Consider the following 18,391-nt stretch of genomic DNA (forward strand, 5'->3'; position numbering starts at 1 on the left):
CCGGGCGCTACCACTGCCGCCGGCCCAGCGGGGGGCACCGCTCAGCGCCGCCGTCCTGAGGAACCGGCGAGCAGCTCGAAGGACGCGTCCCAAGGCCTTTATCCGAGGTAGATAATAAAAGCGTTATTCACGTAGCTATTTACGTTTTGGTTTTATTTTCTCCCTTACGTCTCGTGAAAAATCACCCCCCCTCCCTTTTTTTCTTTTTTTCCTGGTTGGTTGCGCCCAAAGCTCCCGCCATTCCCCGGCCCGGAGCTGCGTGCTGCTCTCAAAGCCGCCCGGCCGCCAACAGGAACCCGGCAGCGGTGAGGGGAGGTGAGGGGAGCGCCTGGGCCCGGCGGGGAGCGGGGCAGCGCGTGGCGGCGCCGAGGCAGCCTGAGGTGCCCTGAGGTGCCGTCAGGAGCCGTCAGGAGCCGTCTGCTCGCGGCTGAGGGCGGTGGGCCGCTCGGAGCGCTGTGCGGAGCGCGCCTCGTGCCCTCCACGCTGTGCTGCTGCGGGCGCCCGAATCCCCGTAGCGCTTCTTTCTTTTTTTCTTCACGTCTTCTTGTTTAGCGTTTCCTTTATGAGGCAAGGCTGAGAGCCCTGCGGCTGGTCAGCCTGGAGAAGAGAAGGCTGAGGGGGGATCTTAGCAGTGCTTGTGACCTGGTGCCGTCAGCTGGGTGCCTTTATCCCAAGGAAGGCCTCCTTTACTCACGTTTCTTTTTTCGATATCTGAAGAGCGAGCGATCGCTGGTGGCTGCTGCAGAGCGAGGGGCACGACCTTGTGCTTTGGCTTTCCCTGGTTTTGCTGCTGTTGCCATTGAGAACTTGCTAAGATGTGTTGAGTGTCAGAGCTGTGGCACAGCTCGCTCCCACGCTCTGCATCGCCTCTCAGTTGCTCACCTTCTGCTCCTCTGTTTCTTTACATCTTCTTAGCTTTTCCCCATATCCCCATAGCATTCTTCTCTGAGGTTCTTTGTGGAGAACTTTTGATGGAATTACTTTTTCTTTTTCATAATTTGATGTTGTTTGATGTGCTTGACGTAATCCCTGAAATTTAAGTACTAGTGATCTGCTGTTATCTTTTTTACAGGCAAACAGATGTGACAGCTTGACTCTTTCAATATGGAGAAGAAACAAGTTTCAAAACGCCTGTATGTCGGAGGGCTTGGCCATACAGTTTCTAAGGCTGAACTGCAAGAAAGATTTGAGAAGTTTGGACGTGTTTTGGATGTAGAGATTATTACCAGAAAAGATGAGCAGGGTAACAGTTTTGCGTCATCCTTTAAAAGTGAATTGTTTTTCATGTGTGAAATAAGATTTTTGCTCCAGAGGCACTTTATTTTCAGGAAATAACATAATTTTCAGCTTTAAGGGAAATACTTGAAAGAATGTAGAAATTAATTAAATATTTATCATTGAGCAGGGAACCCTACGAAAACTTTTGCTTACATCACTGTCAGCAGTTCTGAGGCAGATCTTAGAAAATGTAAGTATGTATAAGTATCTATATATGTTATTTTTTATTTTTAATAAATCACGTTCCCGAACTAAGTCACATTATTCATGATACATCTGATGTTGTCTAGGCAGGACATGGTAAAGGTAGACCTAGTTTTTTTCTGTTATCATATGCATTTTGTTTGCTTTAAGCTGCAGTTGTTCTGAAAGATATTTTGCCAGAGTTTTCAGTATGTGGAAATAAGCAGGCTGAAAAAATTACCTTACAACTGAAGAGGTGATTTATGAGTTTATTCTTGCTCTTCCTTCAAAAGACATAGGAAATGTTTCAACCACTTCCTTCAGAACCATAAAACATTAGAAGGGGCTTCCCAGGAGAGGAAACCCAGAAGGAGAGTTCATGTAAACATTCTTGTGTTATGACAGTTGTACAAATTCCAGAATAGTTGGATTACAAAATTATTTGCAGTTATGAAATTACATATAATATGTATGCACATAAATATGTAGCACATATAATATATAATACATAAATATGCACATATATGTAGCACTAAAATACCAGATGGCAATAACTATACCTGAAGAAGCAGCACTGGTGACTTGGTGTTTTATTTAGGAAGCATTGCTGTTAGGAATAGGAAAGCTCTTTGAGATTAGTTAAAAGTTAGCCCAGCTCTTTTTACTTTGATTCCTTAAGTTCCAAGTTGTTTTCCTCGTGGTTTTCCGTGCTCGTTAACTATATCCTTCAAAATAAACACGATGTTAATTACTGAAGAGTTTCCCTGCCAGTAGCATAGACAGAATATGTGTACCTGAATTTTTACACTTGTATTTGAGCTGACCCATACAGACCCGATGAGAACGTTCCAAGTCAGAACCTTAATTTTGAATGTAGACGTTGTTAAGCGTAGGATGTTGGACTTTTCATGCACAGAAGGGATCATCGTTAAGTTCCGCGTGTATCTTTTAATGTAGAAAATATTAATTTCCAGTCTTCTTGTTTTAAAGGCATATCAATTTTAAACAAAACCAAATGGGGAGGGAGGACACTGCAAATTGAATTTGCCAAAGAAAGCTTTTTACACAGGTAAAAATCAATCAACAAATTTTTTACTGATGTAGCCTTTTTCTGTTTAACTTGTGATATTGTGGTAGTGCTTTATGCATCTGTTATGCTCCTAATCTTTCTAATTTTTATTGATGTTGGTGGGCTGGTGACGCATATTTGATAGCACAATCTTTTTGCTGCTATTACTCCCTTAAAGCTTAGCTATAATCAGAATTATGTTGATTCCTTCTGTGGGAAGGGTTGCTGCCAGTTATGATCTAACATACAGGCAAATCTTTTTACATATTTTGTGTACTTTTTGATACAGGCTTGCCATAGAGAGAGAGGAAGCAAAGCTGCAGAAAGAAAAGCCACGGAGAAATGATGAAACAGTTCTTCTAGAATCACTGAAAAAGGCTGGTGTTGTAGACTTTCATATGAGAGCTGTACCAGGTACAGAGGTGCCAGACCATAAGGTATGGTGGGGTAGCTGTCTGGAGAATTAAAGAAATAGAATTGTGCACAAACTTATTACATTCATTTTGCATTCATTTATGCTGTAGGTAAAGAAACGTGTGAAACGTGGTCACCTAACTTTTAAAAAGTAGTCTGAGCAAATACCTTACGTGTTCTTGTCATCCTTGTAATGAATCTTTTATTCAAGAATTATTTTCTTTTTTCATGCTAATTTCTTTTTTTTTAGAATTGGATTGTGGGTAAATTTGGCAGAGTCCTACCTATCCTTCACCTTAGGAATCAACAGAAAAATAAAATATCCTTTTTGTTTTGGTTGGACATAGATACAATTCCCTTCTTTCTTTCACCCTAATGGTAAATATATATTTGCTAAATGGTCTTCATATTGACTACTATGTCATGTTTGATTTACTGAGTCCTTTAAGTAAATGTAGTAAGTTTTTTGTGTTTTGAACAACCTCCTTAAACTGCAAGTCCTTTGTTTAAAGGCATGCTGTCACAGCATTCCTCGTCCTTGCCCTTAGAATTTAGTTTGTAGAGCTTAGAATTCTGCTTGCTTAAAGAATCGTGTTTTTATTCCTTAATTCATATGAACATTGTGAAGTATGACCCGTCAAAATATTGCCACAACCTTAGAAAGCTGGAGGAAGACTTGACACATGTAGTTCCTGTATCCAAGCTTACCTGGCATTTGGAAGAGAAAGATGATATCATAAGCAAGAAGCGACAAGGAGAGTTCCCTGTGACTAAGGAACAACCGAAAAAACTGAGACAACTGGGCAGTCAGGATGTGAATGGAGTGGAAGTGCTCCCTTCTGGCTGTTGGTCACATTTGAGAAACATAAGCTCATCACAGCTAGATCAAAGATCGAAAACCAAATCCAATGAGAAGTCTGAATTACCTCCAAGCAGTCTTAATAGTTATATATCAGGGCAAAGTTTACTATTAGATAAAAACAGCATTTCTAGAGTAATAAAAAAAACAGCATTTCCAAATAACAGGATGCAAGCTTCTGACAGTGACATTGATTCCGAAGAGGAAATCAGAGCAATGATGATGAAGAAGATGGAAAAAAAGCAAACCGAAAATGTTGAGACTGAAAGTGACCACCTGGAAATTGTTGGAGATAATTTTGAGTTAAAATATAATACTCACTGGTCCCTAGGCAATCGAGACAGCGTGAAGAAAGTTGTCAAAGGAAACAGTAAAGAGAGAGGAACTATGGAATGGGACAATGGTTATGACTCAGCAGATACAGATGAGATTATTGCTGAGAGTAAAGCTCCAAGTCTGAGTAGCACAAAAACTGTGGTTTTAGAAAATGCTAAACAGATGAAAGTAGAAAATAAACAAATGTTATCTAGTAAGAAATGTGATTTGGTAAACGACTCCTTACTGAAAACTCACAATTTAAGGGAAGAACATGTTGAAAGCAAAGGGAAAATGAGAAAACCTAACACTTCTGCCTTGTTGAGTACAGCAGGGAACAGTACAGCAAAAGCAAGTCATAGTGAGAGCTCTTATTCAGAGTCTGAGGAAGAAGAGTCTGAAATGAGTTCTGATTATGAATCCATGATGCAAAACTGTTATCGTCTAGACCTGACATTAGATGACCTAAAAGCATTGGCTGCTGAAAAATCTGAGACATCAATGGAGGAATTCAGTAGTACACAGAGTTCTAGTCAGTGCAGCATTAAAGAAAATGCTAAAGGCAATGTCGTACGTAAGCCAAAACATTCTAAAATTCCTCCTGCAGTTAAAAAAAAGTGCATCTGTCCTGAAGATATACTTGCTACCATTTTAGATGGGGAGGAGGATGCTGATGAGGAAAGTTCCAAGGGACAAAATAATTTATGTTTGAAATTCCAGCCCTTCAGAGGAATGGGATCCCTTTGTGACAAGTCAACTAAGGACGGCACTGATTCAAAAAAGAGATCTGTAGAAAGTTTAGGTTTTGAAGCTTCTCTTCCTTTTTGTGGAGAGAAGTCACCTGAAGGGCAACCTGAGAACCATCCATTTTATTCTCCTGAAGTCAGCACTAAAAAGAAACAAAATATACATTGTGAACAGCACAAAGAGTTATCAGATGCTGCCTCCTTAGCAGATAAGAATGTTTGCAGGCCACGTTTACAAGGGAATAACAGAAAGACAAATTCTCTGCAAGGTGAGCTGAACTCAGAGTATGGAGATACTGTTCCTAGCACTGATGAAAGTGAAGATGAGAGCAGTGACGTGGATGGTAAGGCTGCCATGTCGCAGAAACATGCGAAACGACAATTGAAAAGCCCTAAACTGCTTTCCAAAAAAATGAAGACAGATGTAAGCAACACAAGTTCAGAATGTGAAATTAAGAAATATGCAAATAGGAAGATGAGTCTCCTGGATTATAAAGAGCTTCAAGGTTCTGCTTCAAATGAATCTGATACAAAAAAACAATTGCAGGATAACCAGAAGAGGCTGGCAGCTCTGGAAGAGAGGCAGAAAGAGAGGCAATTACAGAAGAAACTCATTCAAGGAGCTCTTTCAAATTTGGTAATTGCACTTGTGTCTTATCTGAATAGCAGGCAGTAAAACAGAAGCAGAAAATTAAATATATATATAAAAAATTCAAGATATTTTGCAAGCTTCTGGAATTCTTGATTATATTTCAGTTTTTGTTTTCATAGTATGTATAAAATGTTGCATGCCTAATTCCTGGGATATCTCTAGAATTGTAAAAGGAGTGCTGAGTTCTTCTCTTACTATCATAGAAATGTGTCAAAGATACTTTTGTGTGACTGTGCTGAGCATTTACTGTTAACCTGCCTATTTTATTACTTAGGATAGCCAGCCAGCAAACAAGCATAAACACATTGTATTCAATTCAGACGTGGAAAGCGAAGCTGAAGTGGAAGAAACGTTGAAGCAAGATGAGAGTTTGGAAGATATGCATGGAATAGTAAGTGTTGCTAGGAGGACCTCTAGTATTCTTTGAGGCAATTCCATATCAATGGGACTGTTTGAAGACTATTTTTCATAGCTTAGTGAATGGAAAATTTAAACAATAAATAATTCAATTAATTTGAGCAATTCTATTCTAGCTAACATGAAGCAAGTTTCAAAGAGTATATCATTCATCTGCGAAAGCTGGAGATGCTGGAGAATTTGTAAGGAGATAGTGATCTGTATGCAAGATGTTTTAATTGTGATTTTAAAAAAGAAATAATTTTTTAGCTTACAAGGCATAATTACTTAGTTTGGAATTTCTCTGCTTTTGGTCACAGGAAGGGAAGGTTTTGGCTTCGGTATTGTGGGAAGGCTTGTTGTTCTTTCCAACACAGTGGACAAAGAATGTTTGTTAATGCAGAGTATTGTTTTATAAAGTGATGTTCGAATCCAAAGAAATTGTGTTTTAAAGTTGTGCTTGCCTTTTCATCAATTCATATTTATTAACTGACTTAAACTATGTTCCGCAGTTTATACTATGAATGAGACTTGTTCAGAAGGGTTTTAAACATTGATATTTTAAAGTTTATCTCCCTTTCTATAATCAGGAAGTTGGATTTTTATGGTTAGCTCTTATTGTAAAACCTGAGTTAGTTTTTATGTGGAGTTTATTTTGTCTCTACTTAACGTTAACGATCATTAACCATAAAAATCTTAAAAGGGTGTATATGGCATAAGATTTGAAATGAATGGGTCAGTAAATTGGTCATTCTAGAAATGCATTTTCTCAGATATGTTGGAAAGCACATGAAGAAAGTTAACGCTGACTTATTTTCTCAAACTTCCAAAAATGGCTCCTTTCCTTATTTTTCTTTTTGTATAACAAAGAAGGAACATGATCCTAAATCTTCTAGAAGACTCTTTGAAAGCAGCGAAGATGATCAAGATGAAACAGATGACGAGAGATTCAAAATTAAACCACAGTTTGAAGGCAAAGCTGGTGAAAAAGTGAGTGAGGCTATTAATGACTTTGCTTTCTCTTAAATCACTGTAATGCCACCTCAGAAGTATGTAATATGTAGCCTTGCGTGTGTGCACTAAGATTTTGACAAAGTTACCATGAGATTATCTCCTACAGAGAGAACAATAGCCATGGAGGAAATAATGCATGTTGGGGGGGTGTGAGGAGAGTTCACAGGCATTGTCACTTTTGAATATGGAGAAATTTCTGAAAAGGGCATCAAGCTAAAGATTGTTAGTATGTAGTAATAGAGTGTTGGAAATAAGAAGTTATTATATGTTGATGATTTCTTCTCCAGCACTTAACAGAATTTCTTTTTATTTAGCTCTTAAATTTGCAATCACGTTTTGGCACAGATGAAAGATTTCGCATGGATGCTCGATTCCTTGAAAGTGAGAGTGAAGAAGAAGGTAAGCTTGTTCTTGTTTCCTAGGCAATAGTAGTAATAGAGTTATATAATGGAGCCTTAATTTTGGATGCTTGAAGCAACTGGCATTATTTTTGCTTCTCTGGTCATTTCTCAGAAAATAACCTAGCTGTACTTACTGTATATTGGTAGCTCTGTTTTTTCAAAAACATGTTGCAAACGCATTTTAGTAGCTAACCAAGGTATTAACTTGGCTGATAAATCAGTGTTTGAAGTGATCTTTTTAATACAGGATGATACCAGAGTGTTTACCCGTGTTTTTCATAGGATAAGTGATGACTTAACTAATACAAACTTTTTGATGTTTACATTCATTTCATCTCTTTGTTTTGTAGTCAGCTTGCACTCCATTGATTCAGCAGTCTTAGGAAGAAAGATAACTTTCATGTAAAATCACAGAATCCCCAAGGTTGGAGAAGACCTCCAAGATCACCCAGTCCAACTGTCCTCCTACCACTGATATTTCCCTACTAAGCCATGTTCCTTAGTACAACACTTTCGTGTGACTAATGATAGAACTAGAGGGAATGGCTTCAAGCTGCGCCAGGGGAGATTCAGGCTGGGCATTAGGAACTATACTTTTCTGAAAGAGTGGTCAGGCATGGACAGTCGAGGGAAGTGGTGGGGTCACCGACCCTGGAGGTGTTTAAGGAACGTCTGGATTTTGTGTTGAGGGATATGGTTTAGTGAGAACTATTGGTGATAGGTGGATGGTTGGACTGGATGATCTTGAAGGTCTTTTCCAACCTTGGTGATTCTGTGATTCTGTGAATACCTAATGTTTCTTGAGCACCTCCAAGGGTGGTGACTCAAACACCTCCCTGAGCAGCCTTCCCAGTGCCTGAGCATTCCTTGGGAGAAGAAATTTCCTGACATCCAACCTGGGTCTCCCCTGGAACAAGTTGAGGCCATTATATATTGATATATATTAGAGGGCAGAAAAGCTGAAAAATGCCAAAGGCAAAAAAACAAAAGTTGCATAATTATTTACTCTTTTTTTATAACTTGTCTGATTTCCACGTGAAATAGGGGTCCATAATATCTGTAGTGCACTACATGATGTTATCATGCAGAATACTGAAAAACAGAAAACATAAAACCATGACAACAGACTAGCTGTATAACAATGAGGAAAGCCTCTAATTAGCTTTATAATTAGGAAAGTGGCTTGCTTATTTGCATGAGCTCTACTGTTGTATTAGTGTTACACATTAAATGTTACAGGCTTAATCTGGTCATAATGGGGGAACATTGTTTATTTGTTTATTATTTAGGAGAAACAAATACAATGGAAGCAGATGAGGAAGAAGAAGAGTTTGCTGCAGAGAAAAAGAAAAATCTGCAAATACTGGGAAGTCTATTGAATATTGACCTGGAACAATCAAAAACAACTAAAATGGCCATAAATGCTAAGAAATTCAAGTATGTACTTAAGTTTCTTCCAGTAAATTTTATATGATTGGATTGTTGGAATTGAGAATTAATATCTTAATTAGTCCTTGCCTGTTCTCTACAGGGGAAACATAAACAAGCTTAACAAAGAACATGTAAGCTAGGCACTAAGTCAGTAAATTAGATTGTTACTTCCATAGGAATTAATAAGATTATTGTTTTCTCTGGACTGCATGTGAGAAATCAGGTAAGTATCCTTCTTTCAAGGTGTTAACATAGAATTTCCAGTGGAGATTTTTTCTTCATTTGATTAGGATTTTCTTGCACATAGCCATGGATGGAAATGGTAGAAGTTAACATTAAGTGTAGTAATGTGCAATTAGTAACCTTTTACAGACAGTTGTCACTGGAGTTGCATCAATTGACTGCTAACTGCTAAATACCATTCCACTGCTGCACAGTCACATTTATTTGTATGACTACTGTGCAAGTTTTATTTTATTTTCTAAAAACTAAGCACAGGAGGTGTATGGTGACTTCTGAGTCAGCCTGAACATGACCAGGGAACATGAACATGACATGTGAACAAGCCTGACATGCTTGATCACATGAGGAAAGGGCATGTGATCCGTGACAGCCAGCACAGCTTCACCAGAGGAAGGTCATGTTTAACCAATCTGGTGGCCTTCTGTGATGGAGTGACGGCATCGGTGGACAAGGGAAAGGCGACCGATGTCATTTACCTGGACTTGAGCAAGGCCTTTGACACGGTCCCCACCACATCCTTATTTCCAAACTGGAGGGATGTGGATTTAATGGGTGGACCACTCGATGGATAAGAAACTGGTTGAAAGGCTTCAGACATAGGGTGGTCATCAATGGCTCCATGTCCAGGTGGAGGCCGGTAACAAGCGGCGTCCCCCAGGGGTCTGCGTTGGGACCGGAATCGAGTGCGCCCTCAGCAAGTTTGCTGACGACACCAAGCTGAGTGGTGCAGTCGACATGGTTGCAGGAAGGGATGCCATTCAGAGGGGCTTTGAGAGGCTAGAAAGGTGGGCCTGGATGAACCTGATGAGGTTCAACACGGCAAAGTGCAGAGTTTTGCACTTGGGCCGGAGGAATCCCAGGCATCCATACAGACTGGAAGGAGCGGTCCTTGAGAGCAGCCCTGTGGAGAGGGACCTGGGGGTCTTGATAGATGAAAAACTTAACATGAGCCAGCAGTGTGCCCTTGCGGCTCGGAAGGCAAATGGTATCCTGGGCTCCATCAAGAGAGGGGTGGCCAGCAGGGACAGGAAGGTGATTGTTCCCCTCTACTCTACTCTTGTGAGGCCCCATCTGGAACATCCAAGTGTGGAGCCCCCAGTACAAGAAAGACAGGGAGCTGTTGGAGAGGAGAGGGTCCAGAGGAGGGCCACGAAGATGATAAGGGGACTGGAGCACCTCTCCTATGAAGACGGGCTGAGGGAGCTGGGTTTGTTCAGCCTGGACAAAAGAAGGCTGTGAGGTGACCTCGTTGCAGCATTTCAATACCTAAAGGGAGCCTACAAACAGGAGGGGAATCAACTCTTTGAAAGGGTAGATAACTGCAGGACGAGGGGAAATGGTTTTAAGTTGAGGGAGGGGAGATTTAGGTTGGATGTTGGAAATTCTTTACAGAGAGAGTGGTGAGGTACTGGAACAGGCTGCCCAGAGAGGTTGTGGATGCCCTGTCCCTGGAAGTGTTGGAGCCAGATTGGATAGGGCCCTGGGCAGCCTGGTCTAGCAGTAAATAAGGAGGTTGGGGGCCCTGCATGTGGCAGGGGGGGTGGAGATTCATGATCCTTGAGGTCCCTTCCAACCCTGGCCATTCTGTGATTCTGAACCACTAATTGAGCACACCTGGGGAAAAGACTCAGTCAGCTCTGGGAGCACAGGTGAAGGCAATTCAGCTGTGAGACAGGAAGGAGTGGAGCTGGCTGCGCCTCTCTTAGACTTCACTGAAGGGCTGACTACCATTGGGGAAAGGATCTTTGGTTGGAGATCCTTGTGGAGTTTTTTCTGCAAGCCAGATCTTCAGAAATGAGTGAGCATTTTTTCTTTCTAACACCTTTCTGTTGTGCTAGTTCCCTTGCCATTGTATGTCTTGTAGTACTATTCCATTCTGTTGCTCTTTCTGATTGTTACAAGAGGAAATACCTGTGCAACCCCAGAGATTATTTTAGGAAACTCTTTTGGGGATTGTTTTTCTCTAATGCTCAGTTAACGATACAGTCTATACCCACTTAAAGGCACTCAGCCTGTGTTGTAAGCAGCGTAGTCTTTTCCGCACTGATATTAGGGTCAGTCTAAACTTTTGATTATCGTAGTTGAAAGTCTTTATTTTATTTTTTTTTCCCTCCCCTCAGATTGATTATTTGTCAACATGAAAAAACTTGATGCTGGTTTATCTGTAGATAAATATCTATCAATATACCTATGTCAGTTTATCTTTTAGGAGATGTGCATGTTTAGTAGAAATTTATGAAGCACAACTTGATGTCTGTTTTATGTTCAGTACAAAAACTTGACTAAAGCTAATTGTGTATAATTTTTCTTGATCTTTTCTGAGCTTTTCTGGTGAAGAAGTAAATTCTAAAGTTTTAGGGTAACTTTGAGTTGGATATTTATAATGTCACATGGGTTGTTTTATGTTGTTTTCATTCTATCTTTATAGGGATATTAATGCCCTCCGCTATGATCCCACGAGGCAAGATCATGCAGTTTTTGAGAAGAAACCAAAAGCTGTAGAAAAAGAGAGGTATTATTACAGTTTGGTAACTGCTGTGTTGTTTCTTTCCCTTGAAGGTTAGCTTTCAAAAACAGTGATACTGATTTTTTTTTTTATTATTATTATTTTTTACTATGCAGACAGCTCTGTTATTTCTTTAAGTTCTCCCTGATATTGCTAAGATAAGGATTATGACCAGTAGAAACTCAAAGTAATATGTTGTCTTTTTTATCTATCTTTTCTTTATGTGATATTTTCTGCCCTCCTTTCTCACCTTCAGGTTTCAAGCTCTGGGCTTTGGGATTTGCAAATCTGTGAACAGAAAGCATTGGCTCCTAACCAATTTTTCAGATTTTCAAGTTTTTTTCAGGAATAGAGCTATGTCCTGAATATTGTTATATTTAAATTAGATACTGTCATGTATCAAAAGGAGATTCAGTGTGCCTTTCATTACGGAGTAGAATTGCTGCTGTCTTTTAATGGATTCAAACCTGAGGCACTTCCCCAGTGCTTACCTTCAAAGAGTAGCAAGTTGTGTGAGGTGAAAATAAACGGATTAGAAACCTGAACCTACAGGGTGCCCATGATGTCTTGTAGACCCTGGAATATCCTATTGCCAGAATCTGGAATTGCTAAGAAAGAGGAGAAGCACTGTGGTGTTTAGTCATCTTTTTTTTTTTTTTCACATTCTGATTTCAGTAAGGCTAAAAGGAAGAAGAAGAAAGAAGAGAATGAGAAGCTGCCTGAAGTGTCTAAAGAAATATACTGTGACATTGCTGTTGATCTAAAAGAGTTGTTTGGATCTTCAAAGAACAAATCAAAAAAAAAAGAAGAAATACCCTGGGACAAAGATGAAGCAGAGGAATCAACTCCGCATGACCATCTGGGACCTGATGTGGAGAGTAACGCGGTTCAGGATTCTAGTGATTTCAAATTTTCCTTCTTTGATGACAAGGATCAGTCTGATGTAAAAGAAGGTAACAGTGTAACATACATAGAACATACATAGGAATAGTACTATTTCTAATGAGTTGATTATTCCAGACACTGTGCAGTTATACAGCGTATTTTAATTTCAGAAACCAGGGAGTTTTCAGAAGATAAAGTCACTAAGCAAAATCATTATGGTCTTCTCTTACTAAGATCTCTGTAGTTTAATTGCAGTTAATCATAGTTGCATTCCTGGAATTTTAGAAGGGGTGATGTCGAGGGATAACCTTGTGAGGGAACTATTCTGTAGTTATTCTTTGAACAGTAATGGAAAAAAATTATTGTCCATTGATTTTTTTAATAAACAGGGAGAGAGATCATAAGTCAAATCAGAATTCATACAGCCTAACAAGATTTTATAAATTGTTAAATAAGGAATTATTATGAGCAGAAGTCCTCTGAGATCCACAAACGTTTTAAAATGTGTTTAATTGTAATTTCAGAAAAATTGAAGCTCAGTAACACGTGATCACTGGTGTTTTATCTAGTTAATAAAACAGAAGTCCTAATCTAAGGAAAATAATGTTATATAATAAATATAAAAAAAATGAAATGAAGTCACTCACTGAGTAGTACTGTGAAGATAACTGAAACATGAACAGCAAAAATAACACAGCTTGAGAATTATGATTAGTTCAGTAACATGGGTTTCAGTATAGCAACAAGTAAGAGCTCACTAGAGCAAAGAGAAAAATACTTGACCACGGGCAGCATCCAGAGTTGACAGGCTTCCTAGCAATGAGATTCACTTTAAGCACTATCTTGTGTTATCTGTTTATTGGCTTGTATTGATTAAAAATCCTATTTATGTACTGTGGGGCTGCTGTGCAAGCTACTGTGTTGACACAAAACAAAAAGACAAGTCTGTCCCCATTTGGCATACCTTGGTTGCTACGTTGATTTCTGTTGTTTTGTTCAACCTGACTTCAAAAAGACCACATATGACATGTGAAAGCCTTGGTGGGAGAACACAAATAGAATATTTTTTGCACCACAAATTATAAGTGTATTGTGGATCATTTAAACTTGCTTTCTTCCCCGTAAACACTATTTTTCCAAATTAGAACTTACTGAGTTTTCACTGGAATAAAATGTTTGTTTTATAGTCTAACTACTGCTGGGTTTGGAAATGGCTTTATATTGCTGGGACACTGTATAAGGAAGAACTATCTTTTCTGGCTGCATAGATACTGTGCTTATGTACTTAAAAGTAGAGGGTACCTCTAACCTCAGAACTTCTGGCTGAGGGGATTAGTAAGTGCTCAGGTGCATGTGTCAGTTATCACATGTAAACTGAGCTGCTAGCAACTGGCTGTGTATTTTTTAGGCAGGAGCATGTATGTGAAAATAGCAAAGTAATGAGTCTTGTCACACAGAACCTTTCTAAGACAGTGAAAGGAAGTTTATATTCCATTTATTACAGGCTAAAAATTTGAATAGGTGGAACTACTTCCAACTCAGTAACTTTTTGGTCAGAATGACTTGATCAGGACTGTGGACACTAACAGTGAGCTTAACAGGAACTCCTGTGGTTTTTTTCCTGTGCAGTATTTGATACTAGTGATATGTTTTGAGGATGGATTTGTAACACGTGAAAAAGCAAACTACTTGCCTGTAGGGTCATAGGAAAATATATGAAGGGAGTTTTTGTACTGCTCAAGTCTGTTATTTTCCAATGTAACTATTTTACTCTTGAGTAGAAGTTTACTGGCAAGGAAAAGAGTAATCTGTTTCTTGTACTATTATTGCAGAGCCTTATGTATTTGAATCAATAAAACCTATAAAGGTCAAATGGCAAGAAGATCCACGTTTCCAAGACAGTAGCTCTGAGGATGATGATGAACCAGAGGCAACAGAAAGTGAAAGAGATAAAGAAATGCAAGTTCTCTTGGTATTTGATATCTTCTTGGTAGGAGTTGATGCTAGGTGTATTTTAACAGCAGCAAATATAAGTATGGATAACTAACACCTTCACTGTGCATCTTTAACCAAGAATAGTCTTTTTTAAGAGAAACCACTCCTTACTGCACAGAATGTAATATTAAAAAATGTTGCTATCAGACTAGATTTGAAGTTAAATATTAAAATTGAGTTTCTAGTTCATTACATGAGTATTTAACTGGGTACTGGTTTTGGCCAAGTCAAATACATGGCAATTGTTCTTAAATATTTCTATCCAGAAGGCTATATTTGGTTACTGTGGAGCACTGTTGTTCTTCAATACTGCTATTTCTCTGAAATATTGCAGCTTTAATATATGTTAGTGGAACTTGAGACTGAATTCTATGGTGCTAACACTTTTTTGTGTTTTTCTAGGTTTCTCCCTTTACCACAGTCAGGATGTGCTAGGTTTTTCTTCTTCTCCAAAGATGATGAACGATTAAGAGGTGAAACAGAGTTTATTCGCTTTTTCTCTCCCCTCCAATCTCTTTACTGCAACTGAAGAGGAAAAAAGATTGCCTAGTTAGTTAATTAATGGTTTCTAGCTTAAATACAGATGAGATGTTAAGAGGGAAAAAAAACACAACTTTCAGTCATTTCCTGTGGTATGGGTTGTGGTAATGCATCCCAACAGAAACTACAGCTGTTACCTTGCACTCTTATTTTTAGATCACTCCGTGATGTTTTGCTGGTCTTTTAGAGCTTACAAATTGATAAACTAGCTAGATATTTGTTTCCTTTCAGACATATATATGATCTTTTTTTTTCCATGCTTCAGTTCTTACTAGGAATATTCAATATGCTTATCAGCCACATACACCCATGTGGTTCTTGGTACTAAATAATGTGTTCGTTCTTGCGAATGTAATGAATTGCATAGTAGAAAGAGAATGGAGTTGCTTCTGATATCTTATACAACTGATTATTAGGGCAATCTTAACGTTCATTTTCTGAGACAAGTTGATAGATTGATTTAAAGAAAAGTATACAAAAGTTACTGTGTACCTAATCCAGTTATTGTATTGTAACCTTCTCTATGTATCTGATTTACAGTACTTGTTAAAATCAAGCTCTGAGTTCATAGCAGGCATAAGTTTTCTTGTGTAGACACAGAATCGCAGTGCTGAGTTATTAATGTAAGGATTGCTGGTTTGCTGCAATTTATATTTCAGCATATGAAGGAAAGCTACAGCTGCCCTTCATTTTTCCTACTATGCAAAACTGCAATGAATAAAACCTGTTTTAGTCAGCTATGTTGTGGAGTTATGGGTTATGAGTTATCTATGCAAAAGATGACAGATCTGATTTTAATTGTCACTATTTTGCATGAGACTTACGAGGTGTTAACATATTCCAATGTCTTTAACCATATTAATTTGTTCTGTGCAGAGGGACCCAAGTTATTTTGTAGATCAGTTAACCTCAATGAAGAAAAAGATAGCTGGGAAGACAGACGTAGATTATTACTGGAGGTGAGTATTTTAAACAACTTTTTAGAAAACTCTAGCTGAAATCAGCATGAGAATGGAATGGGGCTGTTTGTTTGCCTAATTTGCAGTAAAAACAAATTTGGGAACTTCAGAAAGACATTAAACTTCATATCAGGAAGCTAAATTGTTGTTTTTAACCTGGTTGTGTTTGTAACTTCATGTTGTTGTATCTCGTTGGGTAAATTATTTATTTAACTGCATGGAAAAAACGAGTTTGAGACAAATGGGTGAACTGACAGCTTCTGATAATGCTGTGTCAAAATTGAAATATTTTCAGGAATGCCGGAAGAAACATAAGGATGCAAGAAGGAAAGTGAAAACAAAACAATAAGTCTTGGTGTTTCGTGTTTCTTCTTTGAAAGAGAGATTTTTCTGCAACTTCTTCAAAATTCTAGTATTTCAAAGATCTAACAGGAAAAACAATACTTTAAAAGACTCTTAAATATCATTTCTGAATAGCTACTTATTTATTATGTCAATGTAATAAGTTCTTTTGGTTTTGGTTGTTTTGGATTTTTTTCTATATGGTTTAAATGTGACTTGCTTCTTTGTGTATTTACTAAAAAGTGGATCATTTAAAAAAGGAACAGTGGATTATTTTGCTGTGTTCTTGGGCCCCTGTGCTGCATGGGGTTGATGAAGAGCAGATGGATCCACACTTACATAGCCTATATTCAGCTGAATGTAGTAGAGATCCTATTGGAGGTTCCTTTACAAGTTTTTTGGAATGTTCTACTTTCAAAGTAAATGTTTATGAAGAAGTAGTTCATGAAAATATGTATATAACTGGGAAAACCTATGAAATTAGTGGGTTTGTATTTCTTCACAAAGATAATTTTTCTACTTTTTAATTGTGTATATACATTAATAAATAATAAGGACAAATGCTGGTGTTGTATGCTTGTTGAATGATATTTTTACATTTGAGGTTGTATTCTCATCCAATTAGCATATATGCTGCAGAGTCATGGTAACATTAGAATACAGAATGTTATGAAGGTATTCTCTTGGCTAATTGTATTGGAAGTTAAAACATGCTTCAGTGTATGTGATCTGCCTGGAGGCAATCGCTTAATGTACCTTGCTGCAGACCATGATGCCCAAATACTTGTTCTTATACAGTACAAGTTGTTACATGCATCACCTTGTCCTTTATCCTTGGTTGAAAGCAGCATGGTGAGCAAAAATTCAAAGTAATAAGAGAAACTTGTTCAGGACTGTGGGTAGATACCTAGTCATATCCAGTGAGGCTTGTTGGATTTGATTCCAAGTGCAATGTAATTTCTTGTAAGAAGTCTGTCACGACACAACCTTCATCTTGCCAGGGTCCACCACTTAAAACAAGGGTTTGTTTTAACTTCCTTTGGCTCTTCCTGGTCTCAGGAATACGAAGACTGCTGTTGCCAGGCGTTACATTAGGAAACGAGGAGGGTACCCAGCTGTCTCTGGGTTTAAATGGCAAGTCAGTGATAGAAGAACTCTTAATGCTGCTGAAAAAAGAAGCTTCAAAAACAAGTCTAATCTTGAAAGAAAAATTAGAGGACAGAAGATCAAAAAGCAAATAATCAAAGTTATGATAGCTGGAGGAGAAAAACTTTTTTTCTCTAATCCTGTGTTTTGAAGGGCTTTTTTGTGTACTTCTCAGTGCTGTGTGAATCTAGTTAAATTATCTTCTTTCTGTTTTACTTTCTTTCCTTAGAGTCCGTTTTCACATTAGAACTTCTTTCAGCCTTCTAAAGGCTTTCGAAGGTAGTCTGTTAACTGTGAAATTTTTTAAGCATCTTGTTTTGTCATGCTGCTTTGTGAACACAGTTCTTTCATTAAACTCTTTTGTGTGGCACGTGATCCTCCTTCTGGGGCTGGGAAGTCCTCTGGATTGTGGTAGGTGCCACGTTCTGCAGGGTGCTGCCTTCTCTACAATGCTACTTTCTGCTGAGTAAGAATTACTGTGGCACTGCACTTCTTGTGTAGTGTTTTCATAACTGTAATCCAGAGATTTACAATGGTTAACTGCCAGGTGTAGTGCATCTTTAAAGACATAATGATGTTTTACTTAAAATCATAGAATGGCCTGAGTTGAAAAGGATCTCAAAGATCGTCTAGTTTCAACCCCCCTGCCATGTGCAGGGTTGCCAACCACTAGACCAGGCTGCCCAGAGCCACATCTAGGCTGCAAGCACACACTGCTGGCTCATGTCCAGCTTCTTGTCCACCACTTCCCCCAAGTCCTTCCCTGCAGGGCTGCTCTCAAGGAGTTCTTACCCCAGGATTACCTGGGATTGCCATGGCCCAAGTGCAGTGCCTTGCATTTGGCCTTGGCATTGTTGAACCTCGTTTGGTTCAAATGGGCACAACTTTCCAGCCTGTCCTTACTTATAGCAGTATATGGCTTCAATTAAAGCTGTTCTTTTTGTGTCACTTGTTAGATATAAAGAAATAGACACAGCAAGGCCCTGGATCTGCAAAGGAAGGGAAGTATTAGGCACC

At 38.7% G+C, this 18,391-nt stretch overlaps 1 protein-coding gene across 5 annotated transcripts; it reads left to right on the top strand.

Annotated features, from left to right (window-relative positions):
- Nucleotides 1-4: 4 nt before the first annotated feature.
- NOL8 (nucleolar protein 8) lies at nt 5-16,806 on the top strand. Of its 5 annotated transcripts, none has more exons than XM_031609243.2 (17): nt 5-107; nt 1,073-1,243; nt 1,406-1,468; nt 2,452-2,530; nt 2,820-2,967; nt 3,195-3,263; nt 3,564-5,501; nt 5,791-5,907; nt 6,783-6,902; nt 7,241-7,325; nt 8,617-8,764; nt 11,430-11,513; nt 12,183-12,460; nt 14,225-14,351; nt 14,790-14,860; nt 15,804-15,886; nt 16,182-16,806. In XM_031609243.2, exons 2-17 carry the CDS (start codon nt 1,105-1,107, stop codon nt 16,233-16,235), a joined length of 3,603 nt encoding a protein of 1,200 aa, XP_031465103.2. In that variant the 5' UTR covers nt 5-107; nt 1,073-1,104; the 3' UTR covers nt 16,236-16,806. The 5 variants fall into 5 exon arrangements, with proteins under 5 accessions (XP_031465103.2, XP_090004156.1, XP_031465096.2 ...); XM_090148030.1 differs by lacking the exon at nt 5-107 and adding an exon at nt 209-305; XM_031609236.2 differs by lacking the exon at nt 5-107 and adding an exon at nt 212-315.
- Nucleotides 16,807-18,391: the final 1,585 nt, after the last annotated feature.

This window comes from Phasianus colchicus, chromosome 11 (genome assembly GCF_987193195.1).
Source record: "Phasianus colchicus chromosome 11, bPhaCol1.hap1.1, whole genome shotgun sequence".
In the NCBI taxonomy this organism is placed as follows: domain Eukaryota; kingdom Metazoa; phylum Chordata; class Aves; order Galliformes; family Phasianidae; genus Phasianus; species Phasianus colchicus.